Source organism: Fusarium sambucinum, chromosome IV (assembly GCF_050947815.1).
Source record: "Fusarium sambucinum isolate potato_lamoka chromosome IV, whole genome shotgun sequence".
In the NCBI taxonomy this organism is placed as follows: Eukaryota; Fungi; Ascomycota; class Sordariomycetes; order Hypocreales; family Nectriaceae; genus Fusarium; species Fusarium sambucinum.
In genome coordinates, this window is record NC_139291.1 from 8,268,183 (window position 1) to 8,285,119 (window position 16,937).

Genomic DNA, 16,937 nt, shown 5'->3' on the forward strand with positions numbered 1-16,937 from the left:
TAACTTGTTCAATCAACGATTAGATACACTCAACAGTATTGTTGATTATGTCTTTAACATGGGTGAGGGTCGGATTTTTACTAAGATCCTTGCGTGTGTTAACGAAAGGAACACAGAACAGTAGCTTGCAATCTTTCCACCGCAAGAATTGAAGCTCATTACAAGTCAATATAATTCGAGCATTTTTGATAGGGAAATGAAATGGCATCTCAAAGAACTGCATCTATAGTTGGGAATTACATGTTGAATCAACACTTTGACTTCAATTTTACTACTGAGTAAATAACAATAACTACACAAGACAATGGGATCCCCGTAGCTTCACAAAAGTTCCTCCAATCAACCACCTATACAGTTGGCCTACTCTATTGGAATCTACAAAGCCTTCTTCAGATCATCAGGGCTTCTCGGTGTGAACGTAGCCTTGTATCTACGCGGCATCGCGACAAGACTTGTAGGATCCAAGTTACCACGAACAGGGTGACAATCAACATCATCAAATTGCTCGATCTTGACACTGTTGAGAAGTCTCATGTACAGTAGGTACAACTCCCTGTTCGCAAGCAAAGAGCCTGCGCACATCCGGTATCCAACGCCATAGGTGAAGAGTGGAGCCTCGGGTTGCTCGAGCCAACGTTCGGGGCGGAAGGTCTCAGGGTCGGACCAAACTTGTTCATCTGTAAATTGTCAGAAAGAATAGAGGAGAATGTGAAGAGCTGATGACTTACCCATGTTGCATGCCCATGCATTGAGGAAGACCACTGTCCCCTTGGGAATTGTAACACCCTCGTAAACGATGTCGCGAATCGAAGCTCGCGGCAGAGCAAGTCGGAGCACAGTATAGTATCTCAATGACTCCTTGACCAAAGCGACGACATAATCGCACTTCTGGTCATCATTGAAATCGCACATAGGCTCTTTCTGACTGAAGAACTTGCCGATCTCAGATACTGCCTTGTCTTGAATCTCGGGATGTTGACTCAAATAAGCAACGAACCAAGCGACAAGTGTAGTGACAGTGTCCAAGCCGCCCGAAAGCATGGTGAGACTGATGGATGTGAGCTCGTCTTTGTTGAGCTTGGCTTCCTTGTCCATGATGACGTTGGCTTGGATGCAAGGTTTAGAAGTACCATTCTTGATTCTCTCATCCAAACCGTCGTTCAAAGCTGTGAGGTACTTGTCACGTCTGTTCCTCATCTCCCTCGCCTTGGAGGAGTGAAAATTGAATGGGTTCAGGCGGAGTAATGGAATGTAATCCTGTAGATTACCTGTTGTCGATCTGAACCGACTGATCTCTTCCTCAACGTGTGTAATCTCAGCGAACATGTCGTCCTTCTGGCTCTTGAGTCGGATGCCCCAGTTGAGAGTCAATGCTAAGGAGAGAGAGAGGCGTTGGATCATTGGCATGGGATCGACAGGCGTTTTCCCGCTGTTTCCATATTCGACCAGCTCTTTGATGAAGTCTCGTGTTTCGACGTCAAGATGGTCGACATAGGTTGCCACCGAAGGTCGATTGAGGGCTGAGGCGGCGCCCTTGCGACGACGTTTGAGAGAGTCACTGTATGGGGAAGTGCCGATTGTGGTTCCAGCGGTATCCGAGAGAACCTGAATGGGTTAAACATCAGGTATCAGAAGCAATGGAGTGGTGTGATTTACCTTGTGGAATGTGTAAAACTCTGGTCGAGAACTCAAAGCTTGTGCATTAGCACCAAAGATGTGCCTCGCAGCAGCAGCACTGTTAACCACGACAATAGGAATGTTGCCCAGCTGGATCTGATAAACTGGACCATACTTCTTCGCCCACTCGCGATATTTCTCGGAGGCGTTGACTCTGATATCTCGAATGTTGCCAATCAAGGGCAAACCAGAAGGCCCCCGAAGATTGCTGATTCGTGCGTTGTGACGTACAAGTTCATTGATGAAGATATAGATTAAAGGTGCGATAAAGAATGTGATAAGAGTAGACTGGCCCTTGTTCTCATGGACCTTGTCATTGAGGGACACGAGTAGATTTGCAATTGTCATTTTGAACGGGTTAGATTGACTTGCGTTGTTTGTTGTGTGCAGTATCATAAATAACTACACCATGATACCAGTTGATTCATATATACATATCACGATTACCGAATATTTCCAGTTTCCCGTTGTGGACGTTCATAGTGGAGCCAAGACGCTACCTCAAGCCTCCATAGCACCGGAGGATGCGGGGTTGCCGATGACTCGGAAATTCGGAGACGTTTCCGAAACCTCTGCTTAACCATGACCCCTCAATCGCCATTCTCATCCTTCGGAACTCAACTTCTTTGCATTAACCTACCGCCATGGATGAACAAACGACACCAGCAAAAAGCCCCAGTCAGCCGGTAGCGAAGGCAAGGAAGCGGAATACTGCCGATACAGATTCCATTCCAGAGACAGTGGGGACTGGACGAACCAAGAGGGGCAAGTATACCTCTGTCGCCTGGTGAGTACGACACCAAGAATTATGATACGGATAAACATGTTGATACTATTAGCGATGACTGTAAAAGAAAAAAACTCAAATGCATACCAACAGCAGATAACAGCAATTGTGAGCGATGTATCTCAGGTGGTATGGTGTGCACTCTTGGTACAGCTACTGTCCAACCACCAAAGGAAAAGTCAGACAAATACATCCAGAGTCTTAACTATGAGCTATCACAACTTCGTCAGCAAGTCTCAGACTTGGTCGTTGTAGTGCATGAACTCAAGGATCAGAACAATCGACCTCACAATCCCTCAACGATCTCACCAAACACACGTGACAACATCGTCGCTCATTCGCCAGCAAGTGCGCGTAGTCAAGTTCCGCGACAACCCCACTTTGTTGGTCCAACGCAATCAGCGTTTGGCATCCTCGTCGGCGAACGTTCACTGAATCGCATCGGAGTGCCAAAGTTCGACTCAATGCCCCCAAGTGGTGTACAATCTCCTGTTGCACATGAAACCGGCAACCCGATCAGTGATTTGGATTTCTGGAATTCATGTACTGCGAATGACGTAACAAGGTTTTTGGTCACGTTTCAAGAAGAGGTCGAAAGTGTGTATCCATTCATTGACATCGGGGAGTATGTCGCGCAGAGTAAAGAGATTCTGCAAATTCTCCAGGGAAGACGCTCTTTAGAAGATGAAGAAACATTGTGTAGTAAGGATATTACACTCGCAAAAGTTGCAATGGCCACAGGAATTGTGTTAGATGAACCGAGCAAGATTGAACTGACTACCGCCATCGTTGACTCTGTCGAGACGAACATCTCCAGCATACTCAGCCCACAAGTTGACCTCAAGGAGATTCAATTGCTCGCAATGCTGGTAAGTGTTACAATTCACTGCCATGTCTTCAAATCTTCTACTAACAGTCACAGAGTATATACTACTTTCACTCAGGTGAAGAACTTCTGGCCTGGCGCACAATCGGCATCGCCGCACGTGAAGCCCTGGAAATGGGCCTTCATCGAAAACGTAGCTTGCTGGACAATTTTAAGGACTCCGACTCTCGCAGGTTGGCCACAAGAGTCTTCTGGTGTGTGTACGTTTTGGACCGAAGATGGAGTTTTGGGACGAGTTTGTCATTTGCTTTGGTGGACAAGGATGTGGATCCAGAGTTACCAAAACCAGTGAGTCTCAACAGGAATGCCGATACACAGTTTGTCTGAACCATCTAATGGATTGTTACAGGATGAAGAATATCTCTATCTGCAGTGCATGGTTGGTTACGGCCAACTTTGCTCGAAGATCTGGGAAGCCATTCCACCATTTGGGTCTGCGTCACAGAGTATACCGGACGATACAGCTGCAGCGTTAGACATGCAAACACAAGACTGGTTGGAGTCCATTCCTTCTCATCTGAGACTTCGGCATCCACGTTTGGGTCTCGCTCCTCGTGCACAGCCCAGGCTTCCCCATCGGCTCAGGGCCCTTCTCTACCTCCGTGGGAACTACGTTCGAATCTTGATCTATCGACATCATCTTATGAGCACAGCCAGTATCGCGGCTAGCCCTCAAAGTGCATGGCTAGTAGTCGACATAGCACAGGATACTATCCAAGTCCTGGTTCATTTGCATTCAACAACAGATATTTATTCACGGCAGCAGAGTGCGTTCAACTATTTTCTCCTCAGCGCTTTGGCTGTCTTGTTCCTGGCTGTTTGTCACGCACCGGAGACGTTCTCCGCGCCGACTAGACGGACCTTTTCGGACGGTGTCGACCTTGTGAGAGGACTTTCAAGACACAGTATCGTCAGTAAGCGGTTGTGGAAGAGTATCAGGGGGATGTTACCAAGGATTAAAAGCTTTGGGTTCCCTGCAACTCAGGTTGAGAATCAGGGACAAATCGAAGGGGATGGAGTAGGGGCGGGCGGCTCTAATGGTCAAGTTCCTCTAGCGCATCTGAGTACAGTTGCTGAAGAGCAGATGTGCATACCAGCGATTGATAATGGAGCTTTTTCCATCGGCGATATAGTGGTTCCCGAGGGAGACTTGTTGAGTTCTGTACCCGACATGTTCCAAATGAGGAATGATCTGCTGGATCTTTTCGATGCAATTGGACAGGGTCAACAATTCCTACAGCCTGTTCCCGGCACATTCACAGATGAGGAGGAGTTCGCCACGGCTGCAGAGGAGGGACAGGATATATCAATGCGCTTCCAAGGGTTAATTTAATAATTTATTGTTTTGGTCAAAACATGTTTAGATTACTTCGTTCTCAAAGTAAATCATGGCAAAACCCTGATTAACACCCTTGGCAAAAGTCCTCAATTCCAAGTGCGCCTCGCATTGAGTATCGTAGTAGTCGAAGTCTGCCTTGGAAGAAAACGTAGAAATGGCAACAACGGTGAAACCTTGGGCACGTTGATCGAGGCTCGCCTTTCCAGCTTGGACCGAGGTAATGTAAGGTTTTCCTTCCTGAGATTCTGTCAGTACTAAGCTAACGGTTGTGTCAATTTGAAATACCTTGACGGCTTTTTGAGGCATCTGTTTGTAGAGATCGACGAGGTGCTGTTGGTCCTTCTCAGAGGGGACTTTAAAGAGGGTGACGCGGGTAACTGGCGACATGATTGATCGCTGGAAGTTGGTTGGAAATGCAGGTTGATTCGAAACAAGTACGAATGAGTTTTCAGAAAGAGCTGTCTTGAGAGTATACGGGGTCCTATCGGTTGGGGATTTTATATGGGCAGATACTCGGAACATCGTCTTCATTTCCGGAATAAGATATAATTCCGCGTGTCCACTTACACAGTCATTCCCGAACTCACTTTCGGGCTCGGATCAGCAAGGATAAACAATACTCAGCTTCCAATGCGGGATCATGATGGTGTCAGAAGTAAGTTCTTTGTATACCTATTTCTTATGCAACTGTCATGGTGGCAATGGTATCTGGTCCGATCTGATAATGTGATTGAGACGATCCTGTCATTATTGTTTTTGTCACAATAAGTACAATAGTTTATGGTTTGCAATGCTTCAATTATCAAGATATCATGAGGTCTCGAGGAAACAACCAAAATAATACTTTCAAAATTCCCAATACAATTGATGGTTAAGTGAACCCCAGTCCAAGCTTCTAGTCCCTCGACACAGCAGCTAAGATAGTACCTGAGCATTCTCCGAAGCCGACAAGCCCATCCTCATTTTCCCCCGACCAACCAGTGATGGTGATGGTATCGCCGTCCTGGACAAACTTGCGCTCCTCGCCGCCTTCCAGCTGGACAAAGACCTTTCCTCCTTGCGTTTGCTCAAGAAGACTACCCTGTGTGCCCGGCTCGAGACCAGAAATAGTTCCTGATCCAAGCAAATCTCCTGTGCGCATGTTGCATCCAGATATAGAGTGATGAGCAAGCATTTGGGGCCACGACCACAACAGATTCTTGGAACTTGTACGTGTGATCTTCGTCGTGTGACCCTGGTTCGCTGCTACATGTTAGAATTGTTTTGTTTCATATGACGGATAGCCAAAACTTACTCGTGAGCGAAACCTCGAGGTTGATATGAAGGATGGGATCCTTTCTCTTCTCGTCCAGATACCTCTGTAGTGGCGTCTCGTTCAATAGCCCTTCACCTCTGAATGGTTCCAGGGCATCAGCGAGAACGACCCAAGGGCTGATGGTTGTCCCAAAGTTCTTCGCATTGAACGGCCCCAATGGAACATACTCCCACTGCTGGATATCTCTCGCACTCCAATCATTCATAAGGACATATCCAAAGATATATTCCTCTGCATCTTCGACAGCAATTGAAGAACCGAGCTTGTTACCCTTGCTGACAAACATACCGAGTTCCAACTCGATATCCAATCTGGAACAAGGCTTAAAAACAGGTTCTTGGGATTGCGGGTTGGGAAGTACCTGGCCCCAAGGCCTTTGTAGAGGAGTCCCAGACACAACAACAGAGCTTGCTCGACCGTGATATGCGACTGGGAGATGGCTGTAGTTTGGCTGAAGTGCATTGGCCGGACCCCGAAACAGGGCACCCACTGTTTGCGCATGGTTACGACCAGCGAAAAAGTCGGTATAATCTCCAATGCTAAGTGGCACATGAGACTTGACTTCGACAAGTGGCATCAAGGCCTGTTCTCGCAAATGTGCATTATCCTTGAGAATCTCGGGGTACGGTGTATCTTTGCGAAAGATATCTTGAAGATAGGCTCTTGTAGCACGATGCACCGATCTTCCGAGAGCAGCAAATCCATTCAGTGTCGACTGTGAAAACACGTCAAGCTTGTCGGCTGGGAAGTCAGATAACTTCGAAAAGCCATCATTCCGCGCAAATACCGACAAGTCAAGAACTTGCTCGCCAATAACAACAGCTGGGCGAGGTGTCGTCTGGCTGGAAGTTGAGATTATACCAAAGGGGAAATTGGCGAGAGAGAAATGACTCTTCGCGGGGATTGGAATCCAAGATGACATTGTGAGAAAGAATCGGTTATTGGTTGATTTGGAGAAGAATAAAATTGATTGGTTTCGTGAGAGAAGCAGACGACGGGATAGACTGCTGATACTTTTCCAAGCGTCGAGTTTCTTATTCAATGCCATTTCTGTCACATGAAATGTTGCAGGCTGCAACGTATTAAAGTCAATTCCGAAGTCGTTGCGCTATTAGTGTTCGGAAATGTCGTTGCCATTCCGAATATTTTAGTGGGTCAGTGATTGGAAATCATAGCTCGGAAACCCGGACTTGATCTGCAGTCGATTAAGACTGGGGCAATATGGAGGCCCAAATGAATCAGTCTGTGTATATTTTATCTGATCGATTCGCCATGCCTAATATGAATTAGAGCTTCCTCATCTTGTTTGCCAAGTCAATCAGTGACAATGCCTGTTACCAATTTTTCCACTTCTGAGAAGTATACATATTTGAACGGATTTGATTCATTCCACGAGTAGGTGGCTTCTCTTCTCCTGTCTAGACAAAACTATTCTCTAACGCATTAACCTCCCAGATCAGAGGCCATTGAGGGTGCTCTGCCCATCGGCGCCAATTCTCCGCAAAAGCCACCATACGGTCTCTACGCGGAGAAGCTATCCGGTACAGCTTTCACCGCTCCACGACATGAGAATCGCCAAACCTGGCTCTACCGTGTTCTTCCTTCGGCCTCACACTCGACGTATCAGCGCTTCAGCGATGCTTCAGAACCGATTCTGAAAGCAAAGCTAAACTATATTCCCCAGCAGCTGCGATGGGATCCTTTTGATGTTGATGAGAAAGTCGATTGGGTGAGAGGGTTAAAGCTTGTGTCCGGTGCAGGTGACCCTACGCTGAAAACAGGTATCGGAATTTACGTCTTTACTGCTGGTAGGGATATGGATGAGAGAACGGCTATGTACTCCTCTGACGGTGAGATGCTTGTTGTCGCACAGCATGGCGTATTGGACATCCAGACTGAGCTCGGACGCATCTTGGTTCGCCCTAACGAAATCGCAGTGCTTCCTCGCGGTATTCGATACCGGGTCACTCTCCCAGAGGGCCCTGTTCGTGGATACATCTTGGAACTATACCAGGGGCATTTTCAGCTGCCTGAACTGGGTCCCATTGGGTCTAACTGTCTCGCCAACCCCAGGGACTTTCAGGTTCCTGTGGCCAATTTTGAGGAGGACACGGCATCGACTTGGACTATCTTGAACAAGTTCAATAATGAGCTTTTCGTGGCAGAGCAGGGACATACACCATTTGATGTGGTAGCTTGGCATGGAAAGTAAGTATTTTGTCGAGTCTAATTGTTCAAGCTGACATTTTACAGATGTGAGTACTTGGCTCGATACGTGTTTGTACATGGTGCTTGGACACGGCTGACTCTTCTAGTTTACCCCTACAAATACGACCTCGGTCGTTTCTCAGTCATCGGTAGCATCTCTTTCGACCACCCAGATCCATCCATCTATACCGTCCTTACGGGACCATCTGATCACCCCGGGACAGCAATTGCAGACTTTGTAATTTTCCCACCTCGATGGCTTGTCCAGGAAGACACCTTCCGACCACCATGGTACCATCGAAATACCATGTCTGAATTCATGGGCCTGATTTGCGGTCAATATGACGCCAAGACAGGAGGAGGCTTTCAACCCGCTGGGGCTAGTCTACACAATGTTATGACGGCGCATGGTCCAGATGCTGATTCGTTCGAAAGAGCAAGTAATTCTGATTTGCAGCCCATGAAAGTCGGGGAGGGAAGCATGGCTTTCATGTTTGAGAGCAGTTTGATGCTCGGAACCACTGATTGGGGACTTGAAACATGTAACAAGGTTCAGGAAGACTATAACAAGCACAGTTGGGAGGGGTTGAAGGTGCATTTCAGGAGGCCATCATGATTGTCTGAAGAAGGACTTGTAACCTGGGAAACAGTTCTATTTATCCCTGAATGTACCTACAAATCTATTTTTAACGCGCCTTGCAATTATTATACCTCGCTTGGTGTTTGCATGAAAACTATGTGATTTAGTATAATATGAAACAAAGAAATTAGTTGATTGACGTCTCTTTGTCTTGTTATTTTATCTCAACAGAAACAATACATTGCGCATTTATAACTAGATAACCGCCAACTCCCTATGCCTGTCTAGAACCAGTGACCCTTAGGTTTTGCAAATGCCCATCTAGAATATCCACCGTGTCGGTTATGTGAATTTATTTCTCATGTATTCTGCACCACTGCCCTCTCGATATACTGCAATAGCACAATCCTTATCTTACCCATGTATCACTTAGAGCCTCAACGTCCAGTTACCACAGCATACTGAATTGAGTAAGACTACAGTGAAGCATCTGGCCTCTGCCTTCCCGACTTCGGAATGATTGAACGGAATCTCACTGCGTAACGTGGGGTAAGCCATGTGGTGATGGCCCTGCCAAACTCTTTTCCATTTTAGCGTTGATCATCACACGCACTTTTTTTCTTCATTTGGCTAGCTTGGTCTAGGGTTGCCGACTCAACCGTATAACAAATTGAATGACATGCATGATAAGAATACGCAGGACGCCTTATCATCATATAAATTGCTGGAATTCGGGAGAAATAATCACTCTGATTACTACACAAGCATCTATAGTTGCTTACCATGACAAACGAGACTTCCCACACAGATACTGAAAAATATCTGGGCGAGCAAAGCCCGGAAAGTCAGAACCTGGAGCGTCTTGGCTATGCTCAAGAAGTCAAGGTAACAGGAGATTCAATCCTCGGAGTATTGGTTGAGGCTAATCCACTCGACTACAGCGCAGGTTCTCCCTGCTTGCCATGGTTGCGACATGCGTCAATCTTATGTGCCCATGGGAAGCTCTGTCCAGGTATGTGTGATCCTTTAAAGTTTTTAACTCATGTCTTGCTGAATACAATTGCTACGGCAGTACTCTTGCCGCTGGCCTGGTGAGCGGAGGGCCTGTATCCCTTGTTTACGGATCTATAACTGCCTTTCTGGGATCTATCTGTGGCGCCATGTCGCTTGCAGAGCTGGCATCCAGGTGAGTTATGCAAGACCACGATATCTTGAACTGTGTAACTCACAGTGCAAAGCTTCCCAACGGCTGGTGGACAGTACCATTTCGTGGCAAAATTGAGCCCGCGAGCGGCGAGACCACTTTTAAGCTGGCTGGCCGGTTACATTTCGTGAGTTATGGAGAACGAGAAAGAAATGCTAGACTGACTAGAATACCACTAGAACCCTTGGCTAGATTTCTCTCGCCGGCGGTGCCCCCTTCCTAGCCGGGACTCAGATCCAAGGTCTAATCGTCCTCAGCTACCCTGATTACGTCTTTGAACGATGGCACAGAACAATGCTTTTCTGGGCAATCCTGATGTGATCCGCCGCTATATGCATCCTCTGCAACAACACACTTCCCCTCATCGAAAAGCTTACGCTAGTGTTACACGTTGGATTCTTCATCATCATTGTCGTCACCATGGCTGTCATCTCTCCGATCAAACATACTCCAGAATTCGTATTTACAACTTTCGAGAACAATTCCGGGTAGACAAACAACGCTTTTGCATAGAGTATAGGTCTACTTAGCTCATGCTACGGTGTTGATTGGCTACGATGGACCGACACATTTGAGTGAAGAGATGGACGAGGCTGAGACTGGCGTACCAAGAGCTATGGTTAGTTCCATCTTGGTTAATTGGCCACTTGGCTTCGCATTTCTCCTCGTCGTTTTATTCTTCATGGGGGATGTTGCTTCGGCGCTCAATACGCCCACTGGCTTCCCCATCATTCAGATCTGCTATAACATGACGGGAAGCAAGACTGCAGCGACATGCATGGTCAGCGCCATCACTGCGATGGCGGCTCTATTTACCGTCCCGCTCATTACCTCTGCAGCTCGCGTTATGTGGGCTTTTGCGCGAGATGGAGGTAAGCATTCCGACACACTCTATTCGAAGCAGTTGTAACACGCGACAGGACTCTCATTTTCACACCACATTGCGAAGGTTGATAAACGTCGCGAGATCCCCACCATATCCGTTCTCGCTGTAACATTCCTTCTTATCTTGCTTGGTCTTATCAACATTGGTTCCACAACTGCCTTCAATGCCATCCTCTCGCTTGCAGTTGTTAGCCTGCAATTCACCTACCTAGTCCCCATTGTTCTTCTGATATGGCGTCGTTTATATTGACCCGAAACATTGACCTGTGGACCGTGGCGATTGGGCAGATCTGGTTTATTCATTAATGTCTTTGCCGTTGCTTACCTGATCTTTACTTGTATTTTTCTTTTGTTTCCTCCGTTTAGACCTGTCAGCGCGGCAAACATGAATTACGCTTCTGTGGTTCTTTGAAGTGCACTCCTGTTCGGCTGTTTCTATTGGCCATTGAAGGCGAAGCGTAGGTACATTGGTCCACTGACACACAATAAGGTATTGGAAGGGAGGATTGATTAGAAGATGTCTATTCTTGTATTTAGCGAACCAAAATGAATAACCCAAGACGATTGCTCTTAGGAACATAACCTGACTTAACGCCTCTTATACAACCAATTTTTTTTGATAACCTGAGATTGGGGAAAGACCCGCTTCGTTTGTGAACCAAGTGAGCCAACCAATCCAAATTCGCTGAGTTATCAGAGCTCCACACAACGGTTCAATCGGAAATTCGGCTCCGCATTACGAAGACTGGCTTCCCCAACGACAGAAAAGTCATGAGTATTACCGACTGTCCATGTCACCAAGGGAAATGAATTATTACGGTGATGCAGTAATTCATCTATCTAAAAAGCGACATCTGGATACTTAAATCCCAATCATTGTGGATAGAACTGTGTATATTAGAGCAATCTCCAGTGACAGCGGGATGGCATAGCAGGTGTGTCAAATCAAGGAGTAAGTGATTTTTCAGGGCATGATTGGCCTAGCACTGGGTTCGCTAACATGTTTCCAGCTGGCTTTGTCACTTGCAAAGAAAGAGTGAGCTTCATGCTCTTCCAAATAGGAAGAAAACTGTGATTTGACCTGATTTCTGACTCTAGAGGCTTAAATGCGACGAAACAGAGCCCTCATGCAAACGGTGTATCAAATCAGGACTTACTTGTCCAGGTTATAATATACCCATCAAATGATCAAAAAAATACAAAATACATGATGGATCGCTCCGGCCCTCTGATCATGGTACATCAGTTAGTCTTTCCAGCAGTTAACAGGACTTTGTTCTAGACAGTACTATGCCACTCACTCTTTACCATCCTCAAGACGAGTTTTCGTCTCTTCTTAAACGTTATTACTCTAATATTTGTCAAATCGTGTCTTCCTTCGATTCGCCTCGAAACCCGTACCGATCCCTCGTTCCGACAATGAAGTTGGATTCTCCAATCATCTTCAACAGCGTCATGGCGATATCCGCCTCGCATCTTTCTCAATTGAGCAGTGGTGGAACAACTCCGATTGTTTTCCAAACAGAGGCCATTTCACATATATCTAAAGGCATTGCTGAGATAGATGCTGGGTCCAGTGTATGCATTCAGTCCAACGAGAAGGAGTCTCGAGACCAGATTCAGCTTTTCAAAACACCCACTGTTAAAGATGACCTTCTAATCGGGATTATCCTTCTTGGCATGACATCTGTTGGTACTAGCATCTCAATGAACTATGAGTGACTAATTTTGTCTGTAGAGCTGGTATGACCCTTCTTCTTTGGGTCTTTTCCATTTTCATGGTGCTCGTCGACTTTTCACCATCTGGATAGCCGAAAAGGACCTGACCCAGATGCAACTTTCCTCCTCATGCCCTCAACACCTGATTGTCTCATCAATGGTGTACTGGGGGGCCGTGGCAGCCTACTTGGTTGATCAGGGCTTAGAAGACCTCGCGTATCTGGACGTCTTCCGCACCCAACCTCGCGTCTTCTTCTCTTACCCATGTCCTTGGACAGGAGTCGGTATAGAGGTTCTCATGCTTCTCGCCAAATACATGGCCCTTGTGCAGAGTGTTCGAATTGCACATCATATGGTTTGCGTTGTCGGTTCACTCAGTAAGGACTTGACAATGATTAACCAGGCATCTATGCTTATTCGGGAGATGAATGATATCGAGATTCCAAGAATTGCTGAGATACAAGACACAAGAGATCTATCTACTCCTGCAGATCATCTCTACAAAATGTCATCGACTTGTCGCTCTACTCGAGCTTCACAGAGCATTTCCTGAACTATCATATACAGATGTCCAAGATGAACAGGACCGCCAGCATCAACACTCCCAACAGGTTTTGGCCTTGGCCATCCAGATCCTAGAAATCACCGAGAAGATACCTCAAGAGTCTCATACAATGGCAATTCAAACACTCATGCTCTTGTCAGTTGGCAGCGCTCTTAGCTTCTATTCAACAACGGACCCGGAGACCATACTAATGTGGAGGAATCTTGTAATGGGAAGGCTGTGCAAGTTGTTTCACACACTCAAACTTCAGACGATAAATCGAGCAGCAACTATTCTGAAAGAAGTGTGGTCGCAAATGGACTCAATGGCAGTTGACTCTGCAAGCTGCTGAAGCCGTATCATGCATATTCATTGGGTGGATGTTATAGTTGACAAGAAACTGGAGACAATTCTCGGATGACCCTAAAACATTGGCTAAAGCACATACGTCTACTCAATTATACTATATTTTCAGTGCACTTCGGAATTCAAGGAACGGGATATAGGTACGACCAAATGTAGCGGACTTTCGGGACTGGTCAAGGTCGAATTTTGGTACGCGGTTCAGTCCATTCCCACAAGAGTACCTACCCATCTCCATCTCCATTCATGTTGCGGGGTTAACGAACGGGACTATTGCGCATTAATTGAGGTCATGAACACGGAAGCAGGACGGACAGATAAACTTGCGTCGGGCGGAGTACCATGCTAGTAAGATAAGGTCAGTCGTGACATGGTAGGTGTCCTCGTGTGGTTCACGAGAGGGAGGCGAGTGGGCACCTCGTACTTTTAGTCTACTTGAGAATAGCTCATTTTTGTCGTGTCGCAGGGTAGCTCCACAACGCGTGCCGAACTTTCGGGGAACTTCGGACTTTTCCCATAATACACATTCGGAATGAACAACCCGACATCAATTCTTTACAAATAATTACACACGTCAAATATAAATTATTAACACCACTGCATTCCCTCACAATCCTCATTGCAGTGCTCCAAAACATATCATATCTTTCCCAAGCTCATTCTATAACTTGATCACTTCTTACCATGCCTTCAGCAGCCGTCTCGTAAAACCCGGACTTCGTTCCAGTCGTCGATTGGCCTACCCTAGAGACCATGGCTACCGGCTTTTGGGGAGCATCTTATGCCTGCATCTGCCAAACTGCAAGGCCGAACCATCACTCACAAATTTGACAATGGCATGAAAATCTCCCATGAGTTTTCCGCCGACTCGTTGACTTGGATGATCCTTGAGGGTCAAGATAACGGCAAATCCGGAACGGCCGACTATGGAGCTTTTGAGGTCCGACCCGATGTTTTCTTCATTGACTTCCTCAAGCCTGGGTACAACGAAGTTGTCACAATGATAGCCGATTTGACTACTGGTCAGGCCATCACAGGTGTCTCGGGGTTTAAAGACCAAGACACTCAGCGTCGAACGTACACTGCTTTCATGAACGCCACCGCATTTCAAGACCAACCTTTGCAAGCATTCCCCTTCACCGAAGACCTGATCGGCAAGCACATCCTCTACCGCTACAGCTCAGAGGATGCGTATGAACACATTTACCTTAACAAGGGCACATTCGTTTGGCACTGTCTAGACGGGACAGAGAGAGGTCTCGCCGATGCGGAATAGTGCAAGATGCTCAAGTTACGAAATGGATTGTACATTAGATTCCGTGTTGCGTCAACAGTAATTTGAAAGACCGATGGCCAAATCTCGTGCAAACCTGTACATTTAGAGGCCAGTCCAGTCCGTGTGTTATGTTGCGTTTGGGCCCGTGTGGCGAGCCCGGATCTCGCTCTCGGAAGTCGTATGCGAACTCGCGGGGTCCGGATCTCGTCCCCTGAGATGTTTGCGCTACGATTTCCGGGGTAAAGCATGTCGCTGCCGCTAACAAAGAGGTAGCGCATAATAGCTGGAACATGTCAATCATCCCAGTTATCACGACATCTTCAATAATGAACTACATGTTATATAAACTATGCTGAAGTAGTATTATAGTGCACCTGTCACAACTAAGCACAATTTGCCATCCATCATGGGCGTGTTCACCAAGTTTCGATACTTTAATCTGCGTCTCACCTTGTCGTGTGTTCTTATTGCGGTATCAACTTTTAACTATGGCTTCGACAATCAAGCTTTTGCCACCACGCAGGCGATGGATGCGTTCGACAGACAATTCGGTGTTTGGAACGAAGCAACCAAGACATATGTTCTGGAACCATCTTGGCTTTCGTTATTTAATAGCTTGAATTACATTGGCTTTGCAGCTGGTATGTATGTCCGAATCATTATAAGATTTGCTAGCTTACACATGCAGGTGTTCTCATTGGGACTTGGATTTCTTCGCGATGGGGCCGACGTTGGTGTATGTTTATCATGAGTGTATATGCTCTTGGTACAGCTACCATCGCTGTGACGTCTTTCCATAGAGAGCAGATCATGGCAGCCCGGATTCTCAATTACGTCTATGTTGGCATGGAGCTTGGTGTTGTTCCAACATTCCAATCCGAAATTGGTATGTTGAATCCCCACCGATCACAATTACACAACTAACAAAGAAAGTCCCGGCTCAGGCCCGCGGGTTTATGGTAGGGTCGTACCAACTGAGCTTAGCAGTTGGTGGTCTAGTCATCAACAGTATCTGCTTTGGGACGAGTTCCATCCCTGATAACCGCGCTTGGCGTATTCCCCTCGGAATGTTCTACATTGTTCCTTCAATCGTTATTGCATGCATTTGGTTCGTTCCGGAATCGCCGCGTTGGCTTCTTCGACAGAACAGAGTGGAAGAGGCTCGTAAGAGTCTGGTCGAAATTCGTCAAGGTGCTTTCACAGACGATGAAATTGATGCTGAGTTCCAGGAGCTTCAAGTCTCGTTGGAGCAAGATACTGAGCAGGGTCGATTTATTGAGCTCTTCCAAGGGCTTAACTTGAAGCGAACTCTTATTGTTATGGTTGTCAACTTCTTTCAGCAGTCCAGTGGTCAGGCATTTGTATCTCAATATGGTGCAATCTACGTCAAGACTCTTGGAACTATCAATCCGTTTGGATTCAGCTTGATCACTGCATCCATCAACATCGTCACGATCACTTGCATTCTTCTTTGGGCCGATATCGTTGGGCGGCGGTATGTACCGTGACCTTTACTCACAATGGAGCTAACAAATTATAGAGTCCTTTTGATTGCATCATCTTGTACCATGTTTGCCGCCATGATCACCATGGGAGGACTTGGTATCGAGTCTCCTGTTGATGATGCGAGAAAGACTGGCGTGATAGCCATGATGGCTATTTTCGCCTGCGGGTTTTCACTTGGTTGGGCGCCGCTGGTCTATGTGGTTACTACTGAGGTATCTGCTCTCCGCCTACGAGACCTCACTTCTCGTGTTGGTTTCACAACCAACGTTATCATGAAGTTCGTCCCCAACACCAATTTCCCACGTCTTATGCTAATGACATTCCAGTTTCACCGTCAACTTCAGCATTCCGTACCTCACCTTCGACAAGTATGCTGGTCTCAACAGCAAGGTTGGTTTTATCTTTGGAGGAATGATGACCATAGCCACTGTCTTCGTCTACTTTTGTGTACCGGAATGCAAGGGCAAGACTCTAGAGCAAGTAGACTTTCTTTTCAACCAAGGTATCCCTATAAGAGACTTTGGCAAGGTAGATGCTGCTGAGTTGATGGGCACATTGCAGGGAGAGGGTAACTTGTCAAAGGTGCATTCTGGTCATGGCAAGGGCGCTTCTATAACAGCAGAGAACCGTGTATAGAAGTTGGACTTG

General features: G+C 46.6%; 10 protein-coding genes across 10 annotated transcripts; 7 read left to right on the forward strand and 3 right to left on the reverse strand.

Moving 5' to 3' along the window:
- Positions 1-375: 375 nt before the first annotated feature.
- On the reverse strand, positions 376-2,025 carry FSST1_002659 (cytochrome P450; the record flags this gene model as incomplete). Its single annotated transcript, XM_083228670.1, has 3 exons — positions 376-677; positions 729-1,605; positions 1,657-2,025. 3 exons carry the CDS (start codon positions 2,023-2,025, stop codon positions 376-378), a joined length of 1,548 nt encoding a protein of 515 aa, XP_083092841.1.
- A 296-nt stretch (positions 2,026-2,321) lies between these two features.
- FSST1_002660 (Zn(II)2Cys6 transcription factor) lies at positions 2,322-4,683 on the forward strand (the record flags this gene model as incomplete). The annotated part of the gene is made up of 4 exons (XM_083228671.1): positions 2,322-2,464; positions 2,517-3,333; positions 3,381-3,638; positions 3,700-4,683. 4 exons carry the CDS (start codon positions 2,322-2,324, stop codon positions 4,681-4,683), a joined length of 2,202 nt encoding a protein of 733 aa, XP_083092842.1.
- A 27-nt stretch (positions 4,684-4,710) lies between these two features.
- FSST1_002661 (Dabb family protein) lies at positions 4,711-5,076 on the reverse strand (the record flags this gene model as incomplete). The annotated part of the gene is made up of 2 exons (XM_083228672.1): positions 4,711-4,926; positions 4,975-5,076. 2 exons carry the CDS (start codon positions 5,074-5,076, stop codon positions 4,711-4,713), a joined length of 318 nt encoding a protein of 105 aa, XP_083092843.1.
- Positions 5,077-5,584: 508 nt separating this feature from the next.
- On the reverse strand, positions 5,585-6,926 carry FSST1_002662 (uncharacterized protein; the record flags this gene model as incomplete). Its single annotated transcript, XM_083228673.1, has 2 exons — positions 5,585-5,931; positions 5,984-6,926. 2 exons carry the CDS (start codon positions 6,924-6,926, stop codon positions 5,585-5,587), a joined length of 1,290 nt encoding a protein of 429 aa, XP_083092844.1.
- A 405-nt stretch (positions 6,927-7,331) lies between these two features.
- On the forward strand, positions 7,332-8,828 carry FSST1_002663 (Homogentisate 1,2-dioxygenase; the record flags this gene model as incomplete). The annotated part of the gene is made up of 3 exons (XM_083228674.1): positions 7,332-7,399; positions 7,460-8,212; positions 8,258-8,828. The coding sequence occupies 3 exons, from the start codon at positions 7,332-7,334 to the stop codon at positions 8,826-8,828; spliced, it is 1,392 nt and encodes a 463-aa protein (XP_083092845.1).
- A 747-nt stretch (positions 8,829-9,575) lies between these two features.
- On the forward strand, positions 9,576-10,188 carry FSST1_002664 (uncharacterized protein; the record flags this gene model as incomplete). The annotated part of the gene is made up of 5 exons (XM_083228675.1): positions 9,576-9,677; positions 9,734-9,804; positions 9,865-9,978; positions 10,031-10,123; positions 10,176-10,188. 5 exons carry the CDS (start codon positions 9,576-9,578, stop codon positions 10,186-10,188), a joined length of 393 nt encoding a protein of 130 aa, XP_083092846.1.
- A 228-nt stretch (positions 10,189-10,416) lies between these two features.
- FSST1_002665 (uncharacterized protein) lies at positions 10,417-11,395 on the forward strand (the record flags this gene model as incomplete). The annotated part of the gene is made up of 4 exons (XM_083228676.1): positions 10,417-10,455; positions 10,517-10,868; positions 10,917-11,068; positions 11,372-11,395. 4 exons carry the CDS (start codon positions 10,417-10,419, stop codon positions 11,393-11,395), a joined length of 567 nt encoding a protein of 188 aa, XP_083092847.1.
- Positions 11,396-12,300: 905 nt separating this feature from the next.
- Positions 12,301-13,565, forward strand: FSST1_002666 (uncharacterized protein; the record flags this gene model as incomplete). The annotated part of the gene is made up of 2 exons (XM_083223854.1): positions 12,301-12,570; positions 12,620-13,153. 2 exons carry the CDS (start codon positions 12,301-12,303, stop codon positions 13,151-13,153), a joined length of 804 nt encoding a protein of 267 aa, XP_083092848.1.
- Positions 13,566-14,191: 626 nt separating this feature from the next.
- FSST1_002667 (molybdenum cofactor biosynthesis protein F) lies at positions 14,192-14,783 on the forward strand (the record flags this gene model as incomplete). Its single annotated transcript, XM_083228677.1, has 2 exons — positions 14,192-14,206; positions 14,256-14,783. The coding sequence occupies 2 exons, from the start codon at positions 14,192-14,194 to the stop codon at positions 14,781-14,783; spliced, it is 543 nt and encodes a 180-aa protein (XP_083092849.1).
- A 406-nt stretch (positions 14,784-15,189) lies between these two features.
- Positions 15,190-16,925, forward strand: FSST1_002668 (uncharacterized protein; the record flags this gene model as incomplete). The annotated part of the gene is made up of 5 exons (XM_083228678.1): positions 15,190-15,424; positions 15,472-15,669; positions 15,717-16,278; positions 16,324-16,566; positions 16,616-16,925. The coding sequence occupies 5 exons, from the start codon at positions 15,190-15,192 to the stop codon at positions 16,923-16,925; spliced, it is 1,548 nt and encodes a 515-aa protein (XP_083092850.1).
- Positions 16,926-16,937: the final 12 nt, after the last annotated feature.